A 25,384-nucleotide genomic window follows, 5' to 3' on the forward strand; every position below is an offset into this window, starting at 1 on the left:
GTATGTCCTTTAACAAGCCATGCAAACATCTCATTTTCTAGTTTTCACATATGTAAAATAATCTTGTACTAGATCATTAGTAAGCTTCAGTAACAGCCCTAAAACTAATAATAGTCTTGATGCCAAATGTGTTCATTTTTTTTCTTTTGAATTTCTCCAAATATGAGCAGGGTAATGGTAGACATAGGTTTTATGGTAGCTAGATGAGGCATGTGCATTTTTCTCTTTAAAGAAAAATATTTTGAACTGTGCCTTCCATTTTGTTTCTCTACTGATGTTCTAGAAAACTTGTGAACAGTTTAACAAAGCAAACCAAAGCAAAGCTTCCCCCCCATTACCACCACATATCATTCTACTGTATCTATAATACTTATATAGTAATGCTTTTTCCTTAACCCTTAAACGTTATGCATATTCGCAGCTTAGTTTTGAAACCTTATTATGTATCTTCCCAATTCTTTAGGTTTAAAGCCTTATACAACAACAATATTGTTATGATGTTAAACTTTTGAAGTGGGTTATTTGGTTAGGTTAAGATAGTCAGGACCTGAATTAAATTGCAGTACATTGTGATTGTGTATGTAATTATTTCATCGCTTGTTTTTGTTCCATTGAACATTGTATTGCAGCCTTAAAAATACTTGTATGGTACTTAGTAAGTAAGTACTATTTTATCATGCTTTTTACAGATTGTGGTGGAGAGAAAGTAGGTCATTTGAGGCTTCTAAATATTCCACACTCAACTCCAAAATATTCGTAGACTCATGTTGGCTCTGTGTACCAACTAGTATTTTCCTGCATATTCTCTACCATTTAGAACTTTGAAAAATTAATTTTTTAAGGTCTTGTAGGCTTTTTTTTAGCCTGCATTTTTCATCCATAGGAAATCAGGTACATTAGTCATTTTTTCTGTCATTTTTAAGCTTCATGTTTCACTGAAAAGCTTACATATTCCTTTAATTTTACTTCTGTTGACAAGGAGAATTTAAATCTAGTCTCTTTCTGTGGGTTAATATTGTTTTATGAGAAAGCTGTTACAGTATACAGTTTAAATATATATGCATAAACAGCTTTTAAAATAACATTAAGCTTTTACATCAATTCTTTAGGAGAAACTCCTCACACAGTCATAATTTTCCTGTCTTGTGAGGAGAAAGGATTAACGAGTGATTTAAGGAGAAAGTGTGATGAGTGGAGACAAATGATGGTTATCAAATTTAAAGTACTTCTAATAAGATGTACATAGTTATTCTTGGATGTCTGTAGGTGAATATATTACTTCATAATTTGAAAGTTATTTCAAGTAACAGTAGGGCCTTATTTTTTCCAGTGTAGTCAGGGAATGAGGTGCTCATATTTTCCATGTTATTAATGTCTGAGTTAAGCTTAAAATTCTCCCATTAGCTAGAGTGCCCTACTCAGCATTAATTGTGGAGTACAGTCTTCTGAATAACTGAAGCTTTTAATTTAAGTGTTCAAATTTAAGCCATAATAAATAACAATATTTAAAATATTTTGGGTGAACTGCTTTTAAAAATGGATGACACATTTCCCTACCTTCTTTAAAAAGACTCGCTAAAGAATAATAAAATCCTTATTGAAGACTTCACTTTGAATCTGTTTCTGTGAATATGCCCTCTGCAGTGGCTGCCCTGGGGACTCTTGAAATACATAGAGCTTTTTGCTACATGGCCCCTGAAGATTGTCTTTCAAGTTTTTTATCTGGTTTTGTATTCTACTGTCGCCTCCTAGCAAGTTGTTATTTCTTACAACTTTGCCTGTTTCTGGCAGCTCTTTCCTTTATGCTTCCATCCTCATATGCTTCTTATAATTGGTGGTGATCTAGGAAAGCAGATAAGTAAATTTATCATATGTTAAAAAAAAAAAAAGGCACCCAGAGGCCTTAGTTAAGTGAGTGATCTTTAGCACTCTGAACTTCACATTCTACTTGATGAATAATCAGAAAAAAGGTCTATTCCTATGCTTGAACTTGGTGGGTGAAATGCAGATATGTAAAATGTTACTGAGTATTATTGGCAATATAATCCTTTAACTTAAAATCCAGTGACTTACTCTACTTGTTACTATTGGCTTGAGTATCCCTCATGAGACTGTTCATCCCTTGGCTATAGTGATTATATTTTTGGTGAAAGCTCTTTTAGTCATGCTATGTGTGGCAGAACTTGGGGTCTGGTCTTTGATCAACATTTTTAGTTGTATTCTCTTGGAGCAGGTTCAGTATCATTTCTAAGGATTGTTAGAGCCCTGATAGTAGGTATTCCCAACCGAGGTAGCATGATAATCTTTTCAGCTATTGGTCCTGGATAAGCTTCTCAGCATTCATAGAAGGTTATTATCTCTTTCCCTAGCTAAAATGTGTTCATACTCAACTTACAGAGAATAGCTGTCCTCCACACATTTACCTGCACTGCTTATCTTAACTTCACTGCTGATAGATAAATTTGAGAAGCTCAGTTGAAAGATAAGATACTCAGGGGAGAATATGTGAAGCTTATCCACTGTTGTATTCAGTCTTACAGGTTTAAAAGATCTGTCTCTGAGTCGGTCCAAATCATCAGAAAGCAGTTGGGTATGTTCACACACTCCTTTCACCAGTTGCTTTTACAAAATTGTGTATTGGTAAGATTCCGCTAGCCTATATTGTGGGTCATCAGAAGAAGCAGTCACAGGTCTTCTTGACATTGTTGTCAAGAACATCATTATGTCAAGAAGTGTCTTCTTTTTGTAAAGATTTCTGTGAGAAATATCGGTCTTATTTTAGTGCCAAGAATTCTATCTCTAGGCAGTTGGTGTATTTATATCTACTGGACACAAATGTGTAACTGACAACTTCTCTTTTCTTACACAGCTTTAGAAATTTTAGTATTAAATCTGTAGCCAAGCTTTAAATGATAGGTAGAACATGGGAGTATTGCATTTAGCCTTATTCTTAGCTGTTCTTTGTTTCCACATTTTTCATATAAATTATTACTGGGGCACCTGAGTGGCTCAGTGGGTTGATTCTGACTCCTTTTTTTTTTTTTTTTAAGTTTATTTTTATTTATTTTGAGAGAGAGACCAAGCAGGGGAGGGACAGAGAGAGGGAGGGACAAGAAAGGGACAGCTTGCACCATCAGTGCAGAGCCCCATATGGGGCTGTAACTCACAAACGGTGAGATGATGACCTGAGCTGAAATCTAGAGTGGAACAGTTAACTGACTGAACCACCCAGGTGCCCCAAGATTCCGACTCTTGATTTCTGGTCTCATGATTTCATGGTTTGTGGGATGGAGGCTGTGCCTGACAGTATGGAGCCTGCTTGGGATTCTTTTCTCTCTCTCTCTCTCTCCCTCTCTCTTTTTCTCTTTTCTGCCCTCCCCTACTTGCACATGTGCATGCTGTCTCTCTCAAAATAAATAAACATTAAAAAAATAATTACTGATTTATAATCTGTATACAGAAAGTGCACATAGCTCAGTGAATTTTTTGCAAAGAGAACACTACAGTGTAACTAATACCCAGGTCAAGAAAAAGAACGTTACCCTTCATATATTTAAACATTCTTAAATTTTTCTCAAACATGTTGGTAGTTTTGAATATGTATATCTTTTTAAACCTATTTGTTTATATTTTTTATATTGTAACAGATCATTAAAATTTTTTTCAATCTCTTTTTTTCTCGCTGATACATAGACATAAAATCAACCTTGTAAAATACTTTTGTGATCTAGTAATCTTAACAAGGTTTACTTATTAATTCTAACAGATTTTCTGCAGTTTTTTTTTAAATTTTGAATACAGTCATGTCATCTGCTTGTTTTATTTCTTCCTTTTTCAACTTTTACACCTTTGTTTTCTTGTTTTGCTGTACTCCCTAGGACCACATTATTGTAGAAAATATTAACAATTTTACCATGAAGCAGATATTTGCAATCAAATGTTTTTTCTGTCTACCAAAATAAACATAATTTCTCTCTCTTTTTTTTTGGTTTATGTGGTAAATTATATTGATTGACTTTTGGAGGTTAAACTACTCTGGAATAAAAACATGTGCTATATTGTTAACTTTTTAATATATATTTTATATATATGATATATATAATATATGCTTTTACATATATATTTTTAATATATTTTATATATAGCATATATATTAATAATATATATTGAGTTAATATTCCATTTGGGATTTTTGCATATATGTTCATGAAAGAGATTTATCTGTAATTGTTCTTATAGTGTCCTTGTTTAGTTTTGTCATTTAGATTATCTGACCTTATAAAGCAAGTTGGGAAATATTCCTCTGCAGAAGAATTTGTGTAAGATTAGATTATTTCTTTCTTAAACTTTTGGAAGAATTCACCAGGGAAGAAATTTGAACTGCTAATTGTTTTTGTGGGAAGTCTTTTACTAACAGATTTAATTTATTTAATAGACACTGTAGAATTCAGATTTCCTTTTACTTCTTGAATCAGCCTTCAGTGAGTTCTTCATGTATGTTATCAAATTTATTCCTAAGACCTTTAAAATATCCTCTTAAAATATTTTTTTATTCTTTAAAAAAAGTCTGTAGTATTTCTTTCCTTACCCTTTATTTAAGTTCTTGTTCTTTTTCTAATTTCTTGTGATGGGGTTTTATTTAGATTACTGTTTTTCAGCCTTTCTTTTCTAGTAAATACCTTTTAAGTACAGATGCCCTTCTTGGACATTACTTTGGGATTGTTCACAAGATTTGAAATGTTGTGTCTTTATTATTAATTTGTTTCAATTGTTTTCTAATTTATGTTGGGATTTCCTCTTCAACTCAGGGATTATTTAAAAAATTTTTATCTTTCCAACAGTTTAGGGTTTTCTAGTTATTTTTAGATACTGATTTCCAACTTAATTCTACTCTACGGAGAACATATTCTGAAAGCTTTTAAACTTTTGACATTTTGTTTATGCTTGCTTTATGATACAGCATATGGTTAGTTTTGATAAATACTTTATGTATATTTGAAAAACATATATATTCTGTCATTGATTGCATGTTCTGTCTCTGCTAGTTAGATCTAAGTATGTTAATTTTGTGATTCCTATTTTCTGTAACCTTACTGGTTTTTGTATGCTTAGTCTATCTGATTTTGAGAGGTATGTTAAAGTCTGTCTCTGAGTGTACATTTGTCTATTTCTTCTTTTAGTGTGTCATTTTAGCTGTCAGTATTTTGCTGGTATGTGCAGATTAAGAGTTGTGATCTCTTCCTAGGGGTTGGATTATTTGTCATCATGAAATGTCTTTAATACTGTTACTGCCTGAAAGTCTATTTTGTCTGCTATTAGATAAAACTCCTTTCTTTCAGCCAATGTTTGTATGTATGATGTATCTTTTTCCACCCTTAACTTTTAATCTTTTTGTCCTTAAACATTTTTATTTATATGTTTATTTATTTTCGAGAGAGTGAGCATGAGCAGGAGAAAGGCAGAGAGACAGGGAAACACAGAATCTAAAGCAGGTTCCAGGCTCTGAGCTGTCAGCACAGAACCTGAAATAGGGCTCGAACTCATGAACCAGGAGATCATGACCTGAGCTGAAGTCAACGTTTAACTGACTGAGCCACACAGGCGCCCCTTAATCTTTTTGTCCTTAAATATAACGTGTCTCATAGGCAGGATAGAATTGAATTTTGCCTCTTATCCAATCTTTTATTTGGAGTATTTAGTCGATTTACATTTAATGTTATATTTGGGTTTATAGCTACCATTTAACTCTTTGTGTTTACTTTTTTTTCTTCTTATATGTCAGTAAAGTATTTTTTATTTATTCCACTATTCCAGTTTTTCTAGGGACTTGTTAGTCATATATTCTTTTTCATTTTCTATATATATGATTGCTATCCTTTTAGCAGTTACTCTTGATTTGTTACAGTGAAATATAAATCTCTCACTGCTTCTCCAGTAGTGTTAGAACCATTTATTCATTCTCATCCTGAGACATTTTAAGTCTACATATATTTTACATTCTACAAGATTCTTTTATTACTGTATTTTACACTTGATATTCAGGCAATACACGTTTGCGTTTACCAACATATTTACCCATGCCATTGATCTTCCATCAAGTTTGGAAAGATTTGGCTAATTTTTTTTTTTGTAAATTTTTTAAAATGTTTATTTTTGAGAGAGAGCGCGTGCACGTGCATGCGCTTGCATGAGTGGGGGAGGGGCAGAGAGAGAAGGAGACATAGAATCTGAAGCAGGCTTCAGGCTCTGAGCTGTCAGCTCCTGATGCAGGGTTGGAACCCATGAACTGCGAGATCATGACCTGAGCTGAAGTCGAACACTTAACCAACTGAGCCACCGGGCGCCCCTTGGCTAATATCTTTTTAACCTTCAATTACATATATGATAAATTTTACCAGGCTCCACTTGCCTTATATCCTTTTCTGTATTTTCTCTTCATTTCCTCTGTGCTTCAGTTTGTTTATTTTCTATTGACTTCTCTTTTCATTAATCTTGTCTTCTTATGTTTCTCATCTACTGTTTAACTCATTAAATGAGTTTTTAATTTCATATAGTCCTAGAATTTTAATTTGATTCCCTTTTAATAAACTCTAGTCTTCTGATAGAAATGCCTATCTTTTTATCTATATCCATCTTTTCCTGTATTCCCTAGGTCATATTAATCATGGTTATTTTAAAGTTCTCATCACTGATTTGGAATATTTGGATTGTCTTGCGTCTCTTTTTTTGTGTTTTCTCTCTTCCTCTCTTTGTCATGCAGTCTTATTTTTTGGCATATTTAGGTTTGTTTTTTTTTTATTGAATGCCAGAGAGTATGTATTAAATTTTTCTTTAGCACTTTTATTGTTCATTAAATGCCATTATACTTACCCTATTGCCAACCATCATGTCAAATGTATTAATTAGAACAGAGTAGAAAAAGATCACGGAGTAAACAGGTGGAGTCCACTCATCCATTTGAACAAAACATGGCCGAGGACATTCTAATGCCCAGGGCTCGTAATATAGGATAATGCTCACTTTCCTTACTGATGTTATCTTCCTTTGGAAGATAGAATGGTAGCTGATCACCATCCAGTCAGGAATTATGCTGAATCCAGGCTGTATGCCAACCCTGTTAAGTCTTGCTCAGCCTTTCATTTGCCTCTGACCATCCAGGGTTTTCAACCTAGGTTTGATGTATTTTTCAGCACCCTTTCTCTGGTAGTCCTAAAGTATTATTTTGTTTTCTGGAACTACCAAATGCTTTATTCTGTTTTTCAGAGACTTTTTGATTAGGATTTTAGTCTCCTGATGACAACGTGTTGGAGGCCTTCCCAAGTCTCTTCCAAAAGCTTTCCTGGTTTTTCTGTTCCCCACTAGCAGCCTTCTTTGGGAGTCAGACCCTCCACACTCAGAATTGGCAGATGTTTCTGGGTAAAAGCAGCTATAGCAGTCAATTGATTTTTGAGCCTTTCTCTTTCTGGAGTCTTAGCCTCTCTAATTCTTATTGTTGGAGCCACTCTCTGCAGGCTTCAAACATAAGATTTCTGTAATTCTTCCCCCTCTCCTCCAGTTTTGCTAGATGTATTCTGTGGGAGCACTGGTCTACCACCATTTATTCTGTCCTCCTTAGAAGTGGAAGTCTAATCTCATGTTTTTTATCTTCTTCCTAGTTTTAATTTATGCAGCCAACTGATGGTATTTTATATGCCCCCATAAGTAATCTTAAGTCTTTCTGGAATAGGTTATATAAATAAATATAGCACCAACTGTGCTGTAACCTAATTATCTTTTGTCTTTTACTAGAATGTGAATTTCTCAGGTACTGGAATCATAATTTATTCAGCATCTAGTTTATTTCCAGCATTTAGTACACAGGAGGCATATTTATCAAATGAGGTAATTGTAATTAATGCAAAATAATAGGATAGACATTTCCAAAATAAGGGTGAAGGTCGAATTAAAGAATCATCATCACTTAATTTTTGAAAGTCACTCGAAGGATTAATCTCTGGTGATAGTAGAATTTTAAACATCTAATAGCGTCAGCAGAAGAATTTGCTTTCTTTTGGAGTCACTCTAATTGGAATTTAATGAGGAAATGGAAAAATAAAAATTCATCTCTTCCAGTGTTTGAAAAATAATAGTAAAAATGGTGAGGCTGAAGTAAACAAATATATTTTTTGGTATTTCTTTACCAAAGCAATCTACTTTAATTTTCAATTGTATAGAAGCTATTTCACAAAAATAGGTTAAAAAAATATAAAATGCATACTATTTTAAAAGTATTATTGAAAAGATAGAAAATGTACATAATACACACATTTTTTTCCATTGAATAAAATGACATTGTCCATTTTCTACAGTGATGGTGATTGTCCTTAGAAGAGGATAACAATATCTCCCACATATTCAAATTTAAGTTTCAAATTAATTGAAAATTGATTTTGAAATTTTAAATTTCTCTTAGTATTTATAGTTAAAAAACACATCTGTTGTATTCCAGATGTAGTGTCAAAATTAACATTAAAAATATCAGTTAAAATTTTAATAAATTAAAAAAAACCAAAACATCTATGCTTAACATATGAAGAAAATACATTAATGCATGCAGAATATGCTTTTTGGAGGAAAAATATTAGATTGAGCATTTATGACTAGTCATGGAAATTCTTTAATTGAAGCAATTTCTGTTTCACTCAGATTTATGTTTGGTTAAGCCTAACATTGGTAGAATTAAAACCCAAAAAATCAAAACCTATGCATTTCCTCTTATGTTGTGCTTCCTTCAGCGTCTGTGATGTGTCTGAACTGAATCTAAATCATGTATTGGGTATATGTGTTTATATTTGAGCCATAGAATCAGAAACTGGGAACCTTCATTTTCTTAACATTTCTGGTGTTCATAAACCATGATTACTGTCTACTAAGTTTTTTAAAAATTCAGTTCACATACAAACACTTGAAATTCTTGCCTTTTTTCTATGCTTAGATGTTACTAAGTGAAACGTTGATGCTCTAAAAAGAAAGGGGATGTGTGCTAACATTTAATAACTTTTGTGTAAGTTGAAACTGTATTAAATACTTTATATTTTATTTATTTATTGTGAGAGACAGTGCAAGTGGGGCAGGGTCAGAGGGATACGAGATGGAGAATCCCAAGCAGACTCTGTGCTGCCAGCGCAGAGCCCAGTGTGAGGCTTGAACTCACGAAAGGCAGGATCATGACCTGAGCCAAAGCTAAGAGTTGGACGCTTAATGGACAGAGCCACCTAGGCTCCCCAAATGCTACCTCTTTTAATCTTCACAATTATTTGGTAATTGATTACTGAGAAAACTGAGGTTCAGAGAAGTTAAGTGTCTTGACAAGGAATGGATAATAGCAGAGCCAGGTGTGAATCCAGGGCGTTCTGATATTAAAGTTCTTGTTCTTCCTCTTGCTGTACTGCTACCTTGAATATCTAGTTTACTAGTTTACCTATGTTAAAATATGTTACTTGAATATTTCTGTTTGTCATTTGATAAAAAACAGTTAGATTCCAAAAGGATATGTGATCTAAGTGTATAAAATATTCTTGGGCCTTCTGGGTGGCTCAGTCAGTTAAGCATCAGACTCTTGATTTCAGCCCAGGTCATGATCTCATAGTTCATGGGATCAAGCTCCCTGTAGAACCCCAAGCCCCATGAGGACTCTGCACTGTCAGTGTGAAGCCTGCTTGGGATTCTGTCTCTCCTTCTCTCTGCCCTACCCCCACTCGCATTATCTCTGTCTTTCAAAATAAACAAGCTTAAAAAAAATCAAGTATTCTTTATTAACATGATTTTAATTTGGAGTTCTTTCATATAAGAAATTTAATGAAATAATTTATGTTAAGATGGAAGTTTTCTTGTTTGATAGCTTCTAATTTTAGATGTGTATTTTTATTGGAAATTTTTTGTCTTATCCCTTTTTTTAAAAAGATAGTGCATCTAATATTTTTCATGTTGGGCAATCTGTTGTCATCTATCTGCTTATATAGTAGTGTAATACAATTATATAGATTATCTTCCTTAAAGTACCTAGATTAACAGTTTTCTTTAAAAGAAATTTTATCACTACAGGTGAGGAAAATATTTTAAATTACACTTTTCTCTGTCTCTCCTTTTAATTTTTAGATTTGGCAAAATTTTTAGAAATAATAATCACTATAATAGAGACTTTTAGGTTACACATTCCAGAGAAAATAGTTGGGACTTTTCTCCCCTGTGTTCCAATAGAACTTTGTTTATAGAAATGGGCAACTGGTTGGATTTGGCCCATGGATACTGGTCTATAGACTCCCAGTAAAAGGAAATAGGAAAATAATTTTTTTCATTATAAAAACTTTTAACTTTTATAATTTCTATTTATGGTTATAATTATGTTACAAATCTTTGACTAGTAGAAGGAATTAATTTAATATAGTATAATAGTTTTTAAACATAGTTTTGGTAACTATCTCGTTTTTCTTGTTATGTTGCCACAGGGAAAAAGGTAGTTTATGCTTTTTTTAGGTTTGAAGGGCTTGTTCACAATCATTCTTTCTTATTTATGATCTAACAAAAATTTTCTTTGGGTTTTGGAAGTGGAAAAGGGAATCTTTTCAGACAGAGACATTTTAAAAACTGTGCTTAATTATAAGACTCTTTTATGTAAATTTTTGAATTTTTAATTCTTATGTAAAAGCTGTTACTTAGACTTGAATTGGTATTTTTAGACATTCATCAAATTGTCATTTCATTATTTTAAAATCAGTCCTCTTCAGGAAATAGATGACTAATATTAATGTCATCATTATCAGGAAATAGCTCAGCATCTGTGTGATATTTTTTTTGGTGAATTGAAATTCTTTTTACAGGTTTGGTTTTTATAGCACATCTTAGTTAATGTGTTATGGAGGAAAAGATTTTCATTATTTTGGCATAATGGAGCTAGCTAGCTACATGATTCTAGAGCGGTGGTAAGTGGGATGACTTGGCTAGCTAGAAGTAAAACATGAACTGTAAGGAATTAAGTTACCTTCTGAAATTTTGATTTGTGTTATCAGGAGGAGAGTTAAGATATAAATGATGAAGCAAAGCCAGAAAACTTTCTTTTCTTCCTTTTTCATTATTAACTTTGATGTAATTGAATATTTAAAATGCTTTCTTACCCTTAAATATCTTCATGCTTGGCAATAACAGAAAATGTGTCTAATGGTATCCTTTAAGATATGTGAACTTTTATTTTAGTTTTTATTCAGGTGTTGGGTTAAAAGTAATTTAATGCTCTGAGATTCACCATCTTAGGTTTTTGTCATGTAAATAGTGTCTTCTATAGGAATATAAACTGATAACATGATAAAAAGACTCATGTATTTTGTTAACTACTGATTGATATGTATATAGCTCTTGGTGCTACAAAATATAGGTATTCATATCCATGGCCTTTCTTCCCATTAGATTTTACAAAGTAGATCATTTGCTAGGGAATTTTGTATTGTTCCTGGAGGACCATAGTGACTAACATCTTACCAGATTGTTACAGGTAGAAATTGAATGTTCAAACGTAGCTCTTTTCGATGAAATAAGTACTTTGTTATTTTTAAATTTAAAGTTTTTGTTCATTTCACTAATATGCATTACTATCTTAAATGCCATATTTAAAATTTTTTTTAATTTTTAAGATTTTTTAAAAATTTATTTATTGTTTAATTTACATCCAAGTTAGTTAAATGCCATAATTTTTTAAAGCAGTAGGTTACTTTTGCCTTGAATGTGATTGTAGAATCAGACTTCCTATTCTAGTCTACCTAACAAAGATTAGAGGGAAACGTTCAGATGTTCCAAAGTTTCCTTTTATTTAGGTCAAAATCCAAACTGTGAGTTTTATTTATTCATTTTAGGAACATTTCTTTTTCATTTTCTTACTGAATAAGAACATTGTACTTATTTATTATTAAAAGTTTGCTGAGGATTGGCAGCTTTTTTTTCATTTATTGTCTATGAGATAGACATAGGAAACAAAAACAAGTTTTCAGGTTCCTCTTTAGTCTGGTTTATCTGTTTATCTTCTTTTTGTTTCTATTTATCTACTCATGCATTTCATCTGATGTTTATCTGACTTGACTATCTTTTAGGTATAGGAGACCTACTTCATCACTGTTACTTGTTAGCTGTTCATATTTTTTCTTTACATAATGGTTTCCACTTTTGATCTTTTGTTGTAGTTACAGATAGTACTATATACTGAACATTAATCCTCCTTAGCTTTTCTCAGTCAAGGTTACTTGCCCTAACCAAAAAATTATTTGAATAATTGTTTCCTCAGTTCTCTCAAGGAGATATGTATGTGTGTGTGTGTGTGTGTGTGTGTGTGTGTGTGTGTGTATAATTACTGCCATCATGGTTACATAAGAGAAAAGTTATTTCATTACATACAAAGAATGCCTTAGTTATTTCATCACATACAAAGAATTACATACAAAGAATGATTCTCAAAGTGTATGCTTGGATCCTCACTCTATCAGAGGTCCAAAAGGTCAAAATTACTTTCTTGTTGCATTGGGGGATGGGCTCAACAGGCAATAGGTGTTAAGGAGGGCACTTATGATGAATCACTAAATTCATGCAACCATTATTACATTATATGTTAACTAACTTGGATTTAAATAAAATTTTTAAAAAATTAAAAAAAAATTATTTTCTTAATTTTAAGACCTAATTTTCCTTTTTTGTTCCCATTCTTTAACAAGTGTACAGTGGAGTTTTCCAGAGCCACGTGGTGTATAATATTAGAACAGATTGAATACAGAAGTAGATATGAGGATTTAGCTATATTCTCTTCAACACAACATTAAAGATGTTTGCAAAGAGGAGCATCTGGGTGACTTAGTTAAGCATACAACTCTTGATCTCACCTCAGGTCATGATCTCATGGTTTGTGGGTTCAAGCCCCTCTGTGCCCCTTCTCTGCCATCAGCACAGAGCCCGCTTGGGATTCTGTCTTTCCTTCTCTCTGCCCTTTACCTGCTTGTGTTCTGTCTGTATCCCAAAATAAATAAACTTTAAAAGAAGATATTTGCAGAGATGTACAACAATGCTATTCTTGGTAATTTTTTGTTTTGGAAGGCAGGATGAGAGAATGCCTGAAGGGTAGACCTGAAGTTTTTATGACCTTTGTAAATAGGAAACTTACAAATCTGCCAAGTGCGCTAGATTTCTCTTATCAGAATGTCCTTTGTCTCTATTTTTGACTGTCAATAATCAATGTGTTTTCCAAGACTTAGTTCAAATGCCACCTCTTCAAGGAAGAAGTATCCTCCTGCATACTCCTAGCACAAGCTAGCATTTTGTTCATATCTTCCTTAAGGAACAATTACAGTTTATCCTACTGCTGTTATGTGTGGTATCAATCTTACTAAAATATAAACTCCTTGAGGGCAGAAACATATCTTCTGCACATTTATATGTTCCTCAGCACAGAGGACAATGCCTTGAACACTGTTGTCAGTACTTGTTCATTTATTTGTAAGCCCTATTTTGAAAGAACAGCAAAAAAAAAAAAAAAAAATTTAAATGCCAATATCACGGCAAGACAAGAGAAAATGTTTATGATTATTAACATATAACAACATTCGTGTAACCACCAAAGTCAGGATACAGGACAGTTCTGTCATCTCAAGCAACTCCCTAATGCCATCCCTTTATAGCCATACCCTATAAAGGGTGACAAATGAATGCCTAAGTAAGGACAATCTGTGAGGAAGGAGGCAATTGAGCTAATTATGAGAGTTGTTAAATAATTAGAAATGTAAACTATGAGGGAGATAAAGGAATACAAACTATTTCTTAGGCTTTAGGCTCGATGGTTATACTATTCAATCAGGACAGAAAACACAGGAGGTAAGTATAAAGGGAAATATAAAGAGATTTGTTTATATGGATTACAACTAAAAACTCTATACTAAAAACTCTCTTTGCTGCCAGGTGTAATGTATAAGGAAATTATTTTAAAAACTAGTGAAACGTTTATATAGTTAACTAAAATTTAAGTTATTTATATTGAAAGAGAGAACACAGCACAGGAGGAGCTGAGAGAGAAAGAGGGAGAGAGAGAGAGGGAGGGAGAGAGAGAAAATTCCAAGCAGGCTCCTCACTGTCAGTGCGGAGCCCCATGTGGGGCTCGAACTCACAAGATCATAACCTGAGCCAAAGTAAGATGCCTAACTGACTGAGTCACCCAGAGGCCCCAATAGTACACTATAATTTAAAACAGAAATATTGGGAATTTTTAAATGTCTTCTCTGTAAAAAATTTACCAAGAGTAGTTTGAACAGTGCTTACATTCTTACTGTATAACTTAAAATACAGGCTGAGCATATTTTCTATACCTTGGCAAATTATTCCTTTCTAAGTCTGGATCAGTTTCCAATACATATATTTTTTTGAGAGTGAGAGAGAGGGTGCATGTGAGCAAGGTAGAGAGAGAGAGAGAGAGAATCCCACATGGGGCAGAGGGGAAAGGGGAACAAGAGAGAGAAGCCAGGCTCACCCAAAGCAGGGCTTGTGCTCACCTGATTCAGAACTCAAACTCATGAACTGTGACATCATGACCTGAGCTAAAGTCAGATGCTTAACCAGTTGAGCCACCCAGGCACCCCGAGTTTCCAGCATTTTATCCTTTTCACTTTCAACTGTGAAAATCTCTGAGAGGTCCTATAACGTGAAATGTCCTGCCAGTGCCACTTACACTGGGACCTCCTTTTTGGCACAACCACTCTGTTCACTTAAATCAATACATCCTCCTTCACTAAGTTCCTATGGCTGCATACCTGAATTCCCTTGAATAGCAGCAATGTCAATATTCCTGTGATCAACTATTTCTTCTATAATTCCACTTGTTAAATTCAAATTTCACTTCCAATATTAGCATTTTCCATTTCTTTGCCACTCTTTCAATTATCCATTTTTGTAAAGCATGTGTTTTTATCACCAGAACACAAGGAGGCAACACAACTACAGGTTTTGATGTCTGTGTATGAACTAATAACACATGAATAGTGACCAATGCTAGACCCACTTACAAGAAGTGATGTCTTTGGTCACTAATCATGATGTGCATTTAATGACAGTGATTCGTAGACTAAAGCACGAGCAACAAAATTTTATTTTATGCAATTACAGTTAATATATGGTGGTGGTCAAACTAGAACTATGTTATTGTAGGACTGGTATTAACTAATTTTCAGGTACCTGAAATTAGTACATACTGGAACTGTGCAAAGTGAGGACCACCCCATTTATTTATTAATTACAAATGAAATTAATTATGTTCAAGTAATGTATTTTTATAAAACATATATTTGCCAAAACAAAAAATTAGCATTGGTGGTATAGTGGTGAGCACAGCTGCCTTGTTTTATTCAATATTGTGCTCCAAAACTCTTAAAAGCATTTGGACACATTTCTTAGAAGTAGTATTGTAGCTTTTGAGTTTTTTGGACTTAATTTAGGTCATTTTAAAAATTCTTACTTTAATGACTGTTAACAGTGAGCTATTCGTAAGTCTTACTGTGATCAGTAGATAGTAAATATATAAGTGAAAGCCTGATATTTATATAACATTTTCTAAAAAAAAAAAGTTAGAATGGGAGAGAGCCAAAGCATAAGAGACTCTTAAAAACTGAGAACAAACTGAGGGTTGATGGGGGGTGGGAGGGAGGGGAGGGTGGGTGATGGGTATTGAAGAGGGCATCTTTTGGGATGAGCACTCGGGGTTGTATGGAAACCAATTTGGCAATAAATTTCATATATTAAAAATAAATAAAATTTTCTATTTATAGAGTTAATTTAAATAGGTAGAGTTTTCAATATATGTAATACTTAGAAAGTATTTTTGTAATAGTTCCTCAAAATGCTTTCTTTCCATTTTTCCTAGTTGGGTGCATGAATCAACTCTCTTTTTTTTCCACAGGTTTTCAGTGAAGACCCTGATTGATCGGTCCTGCTTTGAGACAATTGATGATTCTTCTCCTGAATTTAACAATTTTGCAGCTATTTTGGAACAGATTCTCAGTCACCGGCTAAAAGGTAACAGAATTAATGTATTTATATTCCTCGACAGCTTTCTTTTTAATAAACTTGAAATTTTACAAGCCATACAGTCTGGTATGATTTAGATAATAGCCATACTCCATCTTGAAAAACATAAAACTGATTTTAGAATGCCTAATCTTTTGTCTTGTCCTTTGTCCCTCAAAAAGAAAAGAATTTCTGTTCTCAGATTTATACCTGTTTCCAGGATGCATTAAAAGTGTTGAATGTATTGTCACATACAGGCAGCAGAGTCACTTTCCATAAGTAATTAAAACGAAAGCTTAAATTAAAAGGTAGCCTATCTTCAAAGGTTTCTACATGCTATTTTAACCAATTTACAAAGATGCATCCAGGCATTACATTTGTTTGCTTAATCTTTACTTTGTTAAACTTTGGACTCTTTGAAATTTTTTTTACCATAAATAGTTAAAAGAGGTATGTAAAAAGATGCTTAACTATGGTTTTATTAAAATAAATCAGTAAATATATTCACATTAGAAAGAAGAGTCTGTGGTTTCTCCGAATTATAAAAAATATTTACATTAAAATACCTATAAAATATAGTGGATAACATCAAGAAATATTATGTAGCATAAGTGAGTAGTAATAATAACTTTATCACATTAATTCCATTAACTTATTTTCCTAAAGGAAACTTGATCATCAGATGTTTTCACTTAAGTTTTTATTATCTTTACTATCTTAATGGTATAGTTTCAAATCAATAATCTGCTTTGGTAATACAACTTAAGAGAATCTCAAATTTAACCTAGTGGTTAATTCTTTTCTGTGCTTTTTGATGCTTTTTGAAGCATCACGTCTTTACTCTTAATTAATTATTTAAATCATTTGAGCAGTCCTGTGGGCCTAACAAAGGGTTGAATTTAATTCATGGAAAAACAAAATTGTATTCAGTCAGCCCTTTGTAATTTAAAATGGGGTCCGTAACATCACTAATGCTTTTCTGTTAAAAGTTTGTTATTTTGCATTTTAAAAGTTATTTTTTTATTTTTGCTGTACTGCATTTCCTAAATTTTCTGCCATTAATGTTACCTATTATAAGAAAATAAGTTTTTATAAAAGCAAAGTCTATGAGAAAACTTTGAGATATTGTCCAGGTTACTATATTGTGGTAATCATATTTTAGAATTATATGTATAAATTTATAAATAATAATTGAGTAAAAAACACATACAACGCAGTAGACCTTGATGTGCTTTAAAATTTACAAATGTGTTATCACAAGACCTCAGTTCCCTTGATTCAGTGTACCATTTAGCATATGAATCACTCACAAAATACATAAACAACTATCAGAAAACAGGCCATGTTGAGATACCCATGCTGAGTGATTGGGCATACTCCTGACCACATAAGTGGACCCCTCCTGCACAACAGTCTGCCATCTTCTGAGTCATGCCTCAGCAAAATATAGATGATAGATCTTTAGAATTACTTAATAGTGAATGTTATTTCTTTTTTTAAATGTTTATTTATTTTGAAAGAGAGAGGGTACATGTGAGTAGGGGAGGGGCGGAAAGGGAGGGAGAGAAAGAGGGAGAAAGAGAAACCTAAGCAGGCCCCACATTGTCAGCACAGAGCCCAATGTGGGGCTCCCTCTCACGAACTGTGAAATCATGACCTGAGCTGAAATCAAGAGTTGGACACTTAACTGACTGAGCCACTCAGGTGCCCCCAGTGAATGTTATTTCATGGAAGCCATTGAACTACCATGTTGAAAATAGAATCTCTAGTTGATTTATGGATAAGGATTCCACTAGTGTGACTAAGAAAGTAAGAATGATGATACAGTAAAATTTGTGTTGTCTTTTTAGGCTAAGTAAAATTAATAATTTAAACTATGCTTTTTAAAAAAGATCCTGTAGATTGACTAATGTGGTCGCTATAATTAGTACAAATATGAATCATGAAATGATACTTAACTTTTGAGATGAGCTATTTAAAGTTTTCTTTTTAATGTTTGTTTATTTTTGAGAGAGAGATAGAGTGTGAGTGGGGTTGGGGCAAAGAGAGAGGGAAACAGAATCCAAAGCAGGTTCCAGGCTCTGAGCTGTCAGCACAGAGCTGATGTCGGGCTCTGTCCCATGAGCCACAAGATCATGACCTGAGCCAAAGTCAGACACTAACTGACTGAGCCACCCAGGTGCCCCTGAGATGAGCTATTTTAAAGACTTGGGTGTCTACAGACTTCCGTATATTAGTATTCTGATATATAACAAATTGCTTTTACTTTTGGAGAAGTTATATAATTATTTTTGTGGTACACTGTGTTCACCTAAAATTTAGTATGTAATAACTAATTTTTCCAATGTTTGTCTTTATAGAAGTACAGATTTAAAATGTGTAACTTTGTGGGTTTGTGAGATTCACTTTCCTCCAGGTACTTTTTATTTTTTAAATAAAAGGGCATTTTAAATATTAAAATTTTCAGAGAAAGGTAAAATCCACCCCTGTACTGATAGGCTGTACTGATACTTGTAAAGTGGAAAACTGAAACAGTTATTTATTTAATTCATTCTAAAAGTCCCAATGTTAAAATTACATACATTAATCTTCTTTATAGTTATCTCTCAGTAAAATAATGATCTTATTTTCCTGGAAGATAGCTGAGAACTAGGAATTAATCACAGAATATAGAATTCAAAGAGACCTCAGTTCAGGTCTTCACTAATTTTTGAACTTTTATTTACTTTAAAGTCTCCTCCTCTCCACCCCATCTGCACCTGCCCTAATAAAAGCAACTGTAGACACTGGCTGTGTAAGTGGAGTGTGTGGTTGAAGCAGATTGAGAAAATTGGGCATTGTACCTGCTCAGCAGTAGTTGTACCCCACCACCCTGTAACTCTCTAGCATTACTTCAGGTAGCACCATGAATCACAGATTAAAAATTTCTCTAATCTGTCCTTCTGAAGCAATCCACTCAACAGTATTCATGACTGGTAGACATACAGACTGTTTGAATACTTCTGATGTCTGAGAACTTAGGATAGTAAAGCAGTTCATCACATTTTGGGGCAGTTTAGATTGTTAGAAAACTCTTATATAAATGAAGCTAACCTATTTGATTGGCTTTGATATATTTTCTGCCACTTTTTTGTTTTTCAGTTTTGAACCTAATATTAAAAGACTGCTATTATATAATTCTTTGTCCTCAGTTCTCCTTTTTTCTAGGTAATGTATCTGTAGTTCCTTCAACCTTCTGGAACCACCACAGTCTTAGTTGTTCTTCTGGTTTGTCACTGGTTTATTGGTATTGCTCTTAAAATCTGATACTCATAGCTGAGTAAAGTGCTTCATATAGGTCAACACTGTATTAGTTCAGAACTTAAGATTATGCTGATATTTTGATTCCCACATCACACTTTTGGTTTTCATTGAAATAGAGACCAAGTCAAATCCCATAGATTTTTAGAAATTGAACTATTGCTTAATTTATGTTTTAGTTAATTCTCTTAGTTGCCTGTGTAGAAGTTTGATAGGGATAAATACTGTATTTTTTCCTTTGTCGTCCACTATATAGATGGATGAAGTGGCAATAAAAAAACTTAAAACTTCTAAAGATGAAGTGGACTATTTTTTCCTATTTCTCTCACTATATCTAAAAGCCTGGACATTATTATATAAAACAAATACATGAAGACCCCAAAAGGTAGGGAGAAGAAGAAAGACTCTCTAGGGACTCTCAGACTTTGGGAATAACATGATTGGTTCTTTGAATTTTCTGACTGCCTTGTATACCGAGATTGGGTAAGCCAGTAGCCTATAGACATCAATATGTACAGAAAGCAAGGTGAAAGACTTTTAGTAACAGCTCTACTTTAGCCAAATGCCACAGAAGAAGTGTGGTACCACCCCCACCCAGGCTAGAAAAGGTTAAGTGGGGGACTTAGAATTCCCTTCTCCTGAGGCTGTAACAGTGTGTCCCCCATCATCATCAGAGTGGTATCAAAGAAGGCCATGCAAAGAACTGGGACTTGAGAACTGGGACTTCTTCCCTCCTGGCTGGTTGTGAGTCTTCTCTTCCTATCTTACCTCCCACCCTCACCATGTTAATGGAGAGCCTGGATTTCCATTCCCAACCCAGCAGTAATGAGGGGTCATTTCCCTGCCATCCTGAGGTTGTGTCAGAAGAGACATTTTGGAGATTGATGTCTTTCACCATCGCCCAGCAGTAACAAGAATACTCCCAATGCATTATCAGTGGAGACCTTGTAGGAAGCCTGGACTCCCACCTCCACCCAGCAGTAATGAGAACTCCCCTCTCAAATGTCAGTGGAGGTCAACTGGAAAAATTGGACTTCTCCCTCCACTTGGCAGTAATGAAGTGATCTCACCACTTTTTACCTTCCCCTGCCAGAACTGTCATAGAAAGCCAGTGAAATAAGATTCCAACACTCATAACATAATATGAACACGTCCAGGTTTCATATGAAGATCACTTGTCATAACAAGAACCAAGAAAATCTCAAATTGAATGACAGAAGACAACTAGTGGATGTGAACACTGAGATGACAGAGATATTAAGTTAGTGACAAAGATCTTAAGTTGATCATGATAAAAATACTTCAGTGAGCAGTTAGAAACATGCTTGAAACAAATGAAAAAGTAGACAACATCAACAAAGAAATAGAAGATATAAAAACAACTGAATAGAAATTTCGGTACAAAAAGTACAAAACCAAAATGAAAAGCTGAATGGATAGGCTCAACAAGAAGATGCAGGGGACAGAGGAAAAAATCAGTGAACTAGAAGAGAGAACGATAGAAAAATTTTAATCTAAATAACAAAGACTAAAAATAATCTAAAATTAGAAAGTGGACTTAAAAAATGAACAGAGCCACAGGGACTTGTAGGACTATAATAAAAGATCTAAATCTTTTCATCAAAGGGTCTGAGTGAGAGGAGAAAGGAATGTACTGAAAAGGTGCTGAAAAAATAATGGCTGAAAATTTCCCAAATTTAGCAAGAGACATAGGCGTACAGATTTGAGAAACTAAGTGAATCACAGAGTAAATCCAAAGAAATTCATGACAAGACACATTATAATTAAACTTTTGAGAAATAAAGACAAGGAAAAAATGTTGAAAGTAGCCAGAGAAAAATGACACCCTGTTTGTAAAGGAAAAACTGTTTGAATTATGGCAGATCTCTTATCAGAAACCATGGAAGCACTTCTTTTAAGTGCTAAGAGAAAAATGTCAACACAGACTCCTATAGCAGAATTATTTTTCAGTTTTGAAGGGGAAATCTAGTCATTCTCAAAACAAGGAGAACTAAGCAATTTGTCACCAATAGACTGGCTAAAGAACTACCTTGAGGCAGAAATGAGATGATAAGGAAGAAAATACAATAATTTCCTGTTTTTAATGTTTTCCTTATTTTTTTTATTTTTCTTTTTCTTGTCTTCCTGTGGATTACTTGAGTGTTTTTTTGAATTCCATTTTTATCTGTCTGTATTGTTTTTGAGTGCATCTTTTGGCACAGATTTTTTAGTGGTTGCTCCAGGTATTAGGTTGTATATACAAAATTTAATCACAATCAGAAGTATCATTGTTTTCTGGTCTTAAATTTAAAAACTATGCCTTTATTTCCCTTTACCCCCCCCCCCATTTATAGTATAATTGCTTTAAAAAGTTAAAAATAGAACTAACCTTCAATCCAGTAATCACGCTACTGTGTATTCACCCAAAGAATACAAAAACACTAACTTAAAAGGATATATGTACCCCTATGTTTATTGCAGCATTATTTACAATAGCCAAATTATGGAAGCAGCCCAAATGTCCATCGGTAGATGAATGGATAAAAAAGATGTGATACACACACACACACACACACACACACAAACACACACACTGGACATTAGCCATAAAAAAAGAATTAAAATTTACCATTTGCAACAACACGGATGGAGCTAAAGAGTATGATGCTACAGTAGAGAAAGACAAATACTATATGATTTCACTTGTGGAATTCAACAAAGAAAACAAATGAACAGTGGGAAAAAAGAGACAAACCAAGAAATAGACTCTTACCTGTCTATGGAGAACAAATGATGGTTACCAAAGGGGAGGAAGGTAGGGGGATAGGTGAAATAGGTGAAGGGGTTTAAGAGTACACTTATGATGAGCACTGAGTAATGTACAGAATTGTTGAATCACTATATTGTACACCTGAAACTAACACAACACTGTATGTTAACTATACTGGAATTAAAATTAAAAAAAAGAAATACATATAAATGCTTTAAATATTTCCCCTACAATAGATTAGAACCACATTAGACAGTGTTAGAACTTTTGTTTCCACCATTAAACTTAATTGAGAAAACCCAAGAGGAGAAGGTCAGCCTATTTCAGGTTGCTGATTTGTCCAGCACAGAGTCTGGGATGTATGGGGCAAGGAAATTTACCTGCTGTGTTATTTCTTGGCTTCTAAGATCTCTAGCCCGGGTTCCTTTTATTCTCTCTCTTCAGAGTCTTTTTGTTTTATATGTAATGTCTAGTGTTTTTAGTTATATTTGGCAAGAGGAAAGTGCATCTACTTTGTCCTGTCTGGTACCAGAATTCTTATTTAATTTTTTAATGTGAAGAATTACATCAGTAGTGTTCCTAATGTTAAATCCATATATTCTTGGGACAAATCCAATTTGAGCCTCATGTATTGTTTTCATATACTTGGCCAGATTTAGAATTTAGTTTGCTAGTATTTTAGGAGTTTTGGTTCTATGTAATTTCTGTTTTATACTTGTTTTGGTTTTTGTTATGAAGATTATATTAGCCTCACTAAATGAATCAAAAGTGTTTTATCTTTTTTATTCCTTGGAAGAATTTTCCATAAGCTTGGAATTGACTGTTAGAAAGAATCTGCCAGTAAAAACTCTGGGTTAGGTGGGGAATGTGCATGCTTACAGGTCTCCTTAGGTTGTTGACTTCTCTTCTGTATTCTCTTTTACACTTATCAGTTTCTTCTTTTCTGTACCCTCTTAATTGTTTAATCCCTATTCAGTTTCTGTTTTTCCTTTCAGTGTGACACATTTAAAATAGGTAAATTTAGGGGTGCCTGGGTGGCTCAGTCAGTTAAGTGTCTGACTTCAGCTCAGGTCATGATCTTATGGTCCATGGCTTTGAGTACCATGTCAGGCTCTGTGCTGACAGCTTGGAGCCTGGAGCTTGCTTCTGATTCTGTGTCTCCCTCTCTCTGTGACCCTTCCAGGCTTATGCTCTGTCTCTCTCTCTCTCAAAAAAAAAGCAAAAACAACAAAAAAACAAACTTAAAAAAATAGATAAATTTATCTAAATGGTTTTAAAAAGTTAAAGCTCACTGAAGAGATCTAAAAACTTAAAGCTTAAAGCACATGTTCGTCTTTATAGCTTTTTTTAAAAGCTGAAATTCTGTTTTTTTTTTTAAACTTAGTCCCTACCTATACTTATGTATGAGCCATCCACCCCCTTTTCTGGAGGATATGACATGTTTCATTCAGATTGCTGTTAAGAAACAAAAATTTCACTGTTGTTACTTTCCATGCAGTTGTCAGCTAGTTGGTCCCCTTTTCATCCCTAATATTATTCTTTTTCTTTTTTTCATAAGCAGTATTGCCAGAGATTTGTTAATTTTATTAGTCTTCAAGTAATTAACTTATGGCTTTTTTGTTCATTTATGTATGCTAATGACATCATTATTTCCTCTATTAAATTTTCTTTGAGTCTATTTGTTATGTTGGGTTCCTAGCAGATTAATTTTCAAACTTCTCTCCAAGTACTGCTTTGGTTACATGTACAAGTTGGGATATATAATATTTTTATTAATACTCATTTTTAGGTAACTTCTAATTTTCATTCTTTATTTTGGCTTATGTGTTGTTTAAAAGTTAATTCTTAGGGTTACTGAAAATAAGAATTTTTCCTTTTTATTTTTACTTTTGTATTAATTAAATTGTGGTCAAAGAATTTGATCTGTAGGGCAGATGTTTTGAAATTTTTAAGATTTGCTTAAAGGCCTAGCCTATGGTTGGCTTTAATGTTTCATCTTGAGAATAATGTTTATTTTATAATTGATTATGTTTCTCAAATGTTACATTTTTTTATATCTATTAATAGCTTAAAATTTGAAACTTATTATTTTGATGGATTTACCAAGTTACTCTTACAGATATGTCTAATTTTGTTTTTTATATTTTGAGTCTATTTTGGTGTATTCAGTTTTAGGGTTTTTATAGATTTCCTCATTTTCTGTTTACTTATTTTTGGCTTCTTAAGGATTTTGATGATTTGTTTCATGTGGTAACTGTATTTTAAAGTGTGTTTGTTATATATTATCCAGCATTTTCAATTTTCCTACTGTTTTGTGTTGGGTATCAGGAAGGTGTTCTTAAAATTCCATGTTTACCACTCCATAGACAAATTATTGCTATATCTAAAGAGAGCTCTGAAACTTCCTCTTCTTTTCTTCTTTGAAAGTTATCCTTGCCTTTTGTTGTGAATAGTTTGAGTGAATAAACTTAATGGGCAAAGTATGTAACGTTGAGGTAAAACAACTATGGCTGTAATTTTAAGTATTTATTAGTTTATTTTAGATAGTCTCTACTGTCATGTGGTTAAAAATATTTTCCATTAAAAAGTATTCAGATATATGTATATATATTTGCATAGTATATGTTATATGCACTGTAATATGTAGTCATCATATACGTTAATGTTTATGCAATACCATATATAATGAATTATATATATTTTAAAGTTAGGACACCCCCTTTTCCCATGTTCCTATCTTTATATAAATTTACCTATTTCTATCCTCTAGCCTGGGGTTTTAATTACTTTTTTGTTCCTTTGGATACAAGGTTCTTTTCTACTTGAGCATGAAGTATACTCCTGGTTATTATCCATTGAAGCTTTTATTTGAATAATAATTTTGTTTTCCAGTCTGCTGCATTCTTCTGTTTCCTTTTTATTCCTTTCTTTCTAGCTGGTTCTTAATAAGCTTTTCTTTCAGATGGTTTTTCTCTTTCCTCTGCTGTTATTATTGCATTCTGAACTCATTTTTCTTAACCCTGGCAAATTTCCTAAGAAAACTTCCCTTATTTTTCTACTGTATCCTTTTTTTCAGGCAGCATGGGTTCTGTTTATCATGTCTTTTACTACACTGTACACTTTACCATATTATAGCCTTCCAATATTATAATTAAAAAACCTAACTGAACCTAAAATGTTATTCAAGATGGAGTAAATCCACTACTATCCTAACTGTTTTAGTCTGCTCAGGCTGCTATAACATAATGCTAC

The 25,384-nt window shown here is 33.3% G+C and overlaps 1 protein-coding gene across 1 annotated transcript in view; it reads left to right on the forward strand.

The window, feature by feature from the left end:
• Window positions 1–25,384, forward strand: part of RUNDC3B (RUN domain containing 3B) — a 145,659-nt gene that overhangs the window by 2,243 nt on the left and 118,032 nt on the right. Inside the window, exon 2 of the mRNA XM_049641390.1 lies at window positions 15,956–16,071. Within this exon, the coding sequence (XP_049497347.1) occupies window positions 15,956–16,071 (116 nt within the window). The remainder of the gene's footprint in view (window positions 1–15,955; window positions 16,072–25,384) is intronic.

The sequence above is a fragment of the Panthera uncia genome, chromosome A2 (assembly GCF_023721935.1).
Source record: "Panthera uncia isolate 11264 chromosome A2, Puncia_PCG_1.0, whole genome shotgun sequence".
In the NCBI taxonomy this organism is placed as follows: domain Eukaryota; kingdom Metazoa; phylum Chordata; class Mammalia; order Carnivora; family Felidae; genus Panthera; species Panthera uncia.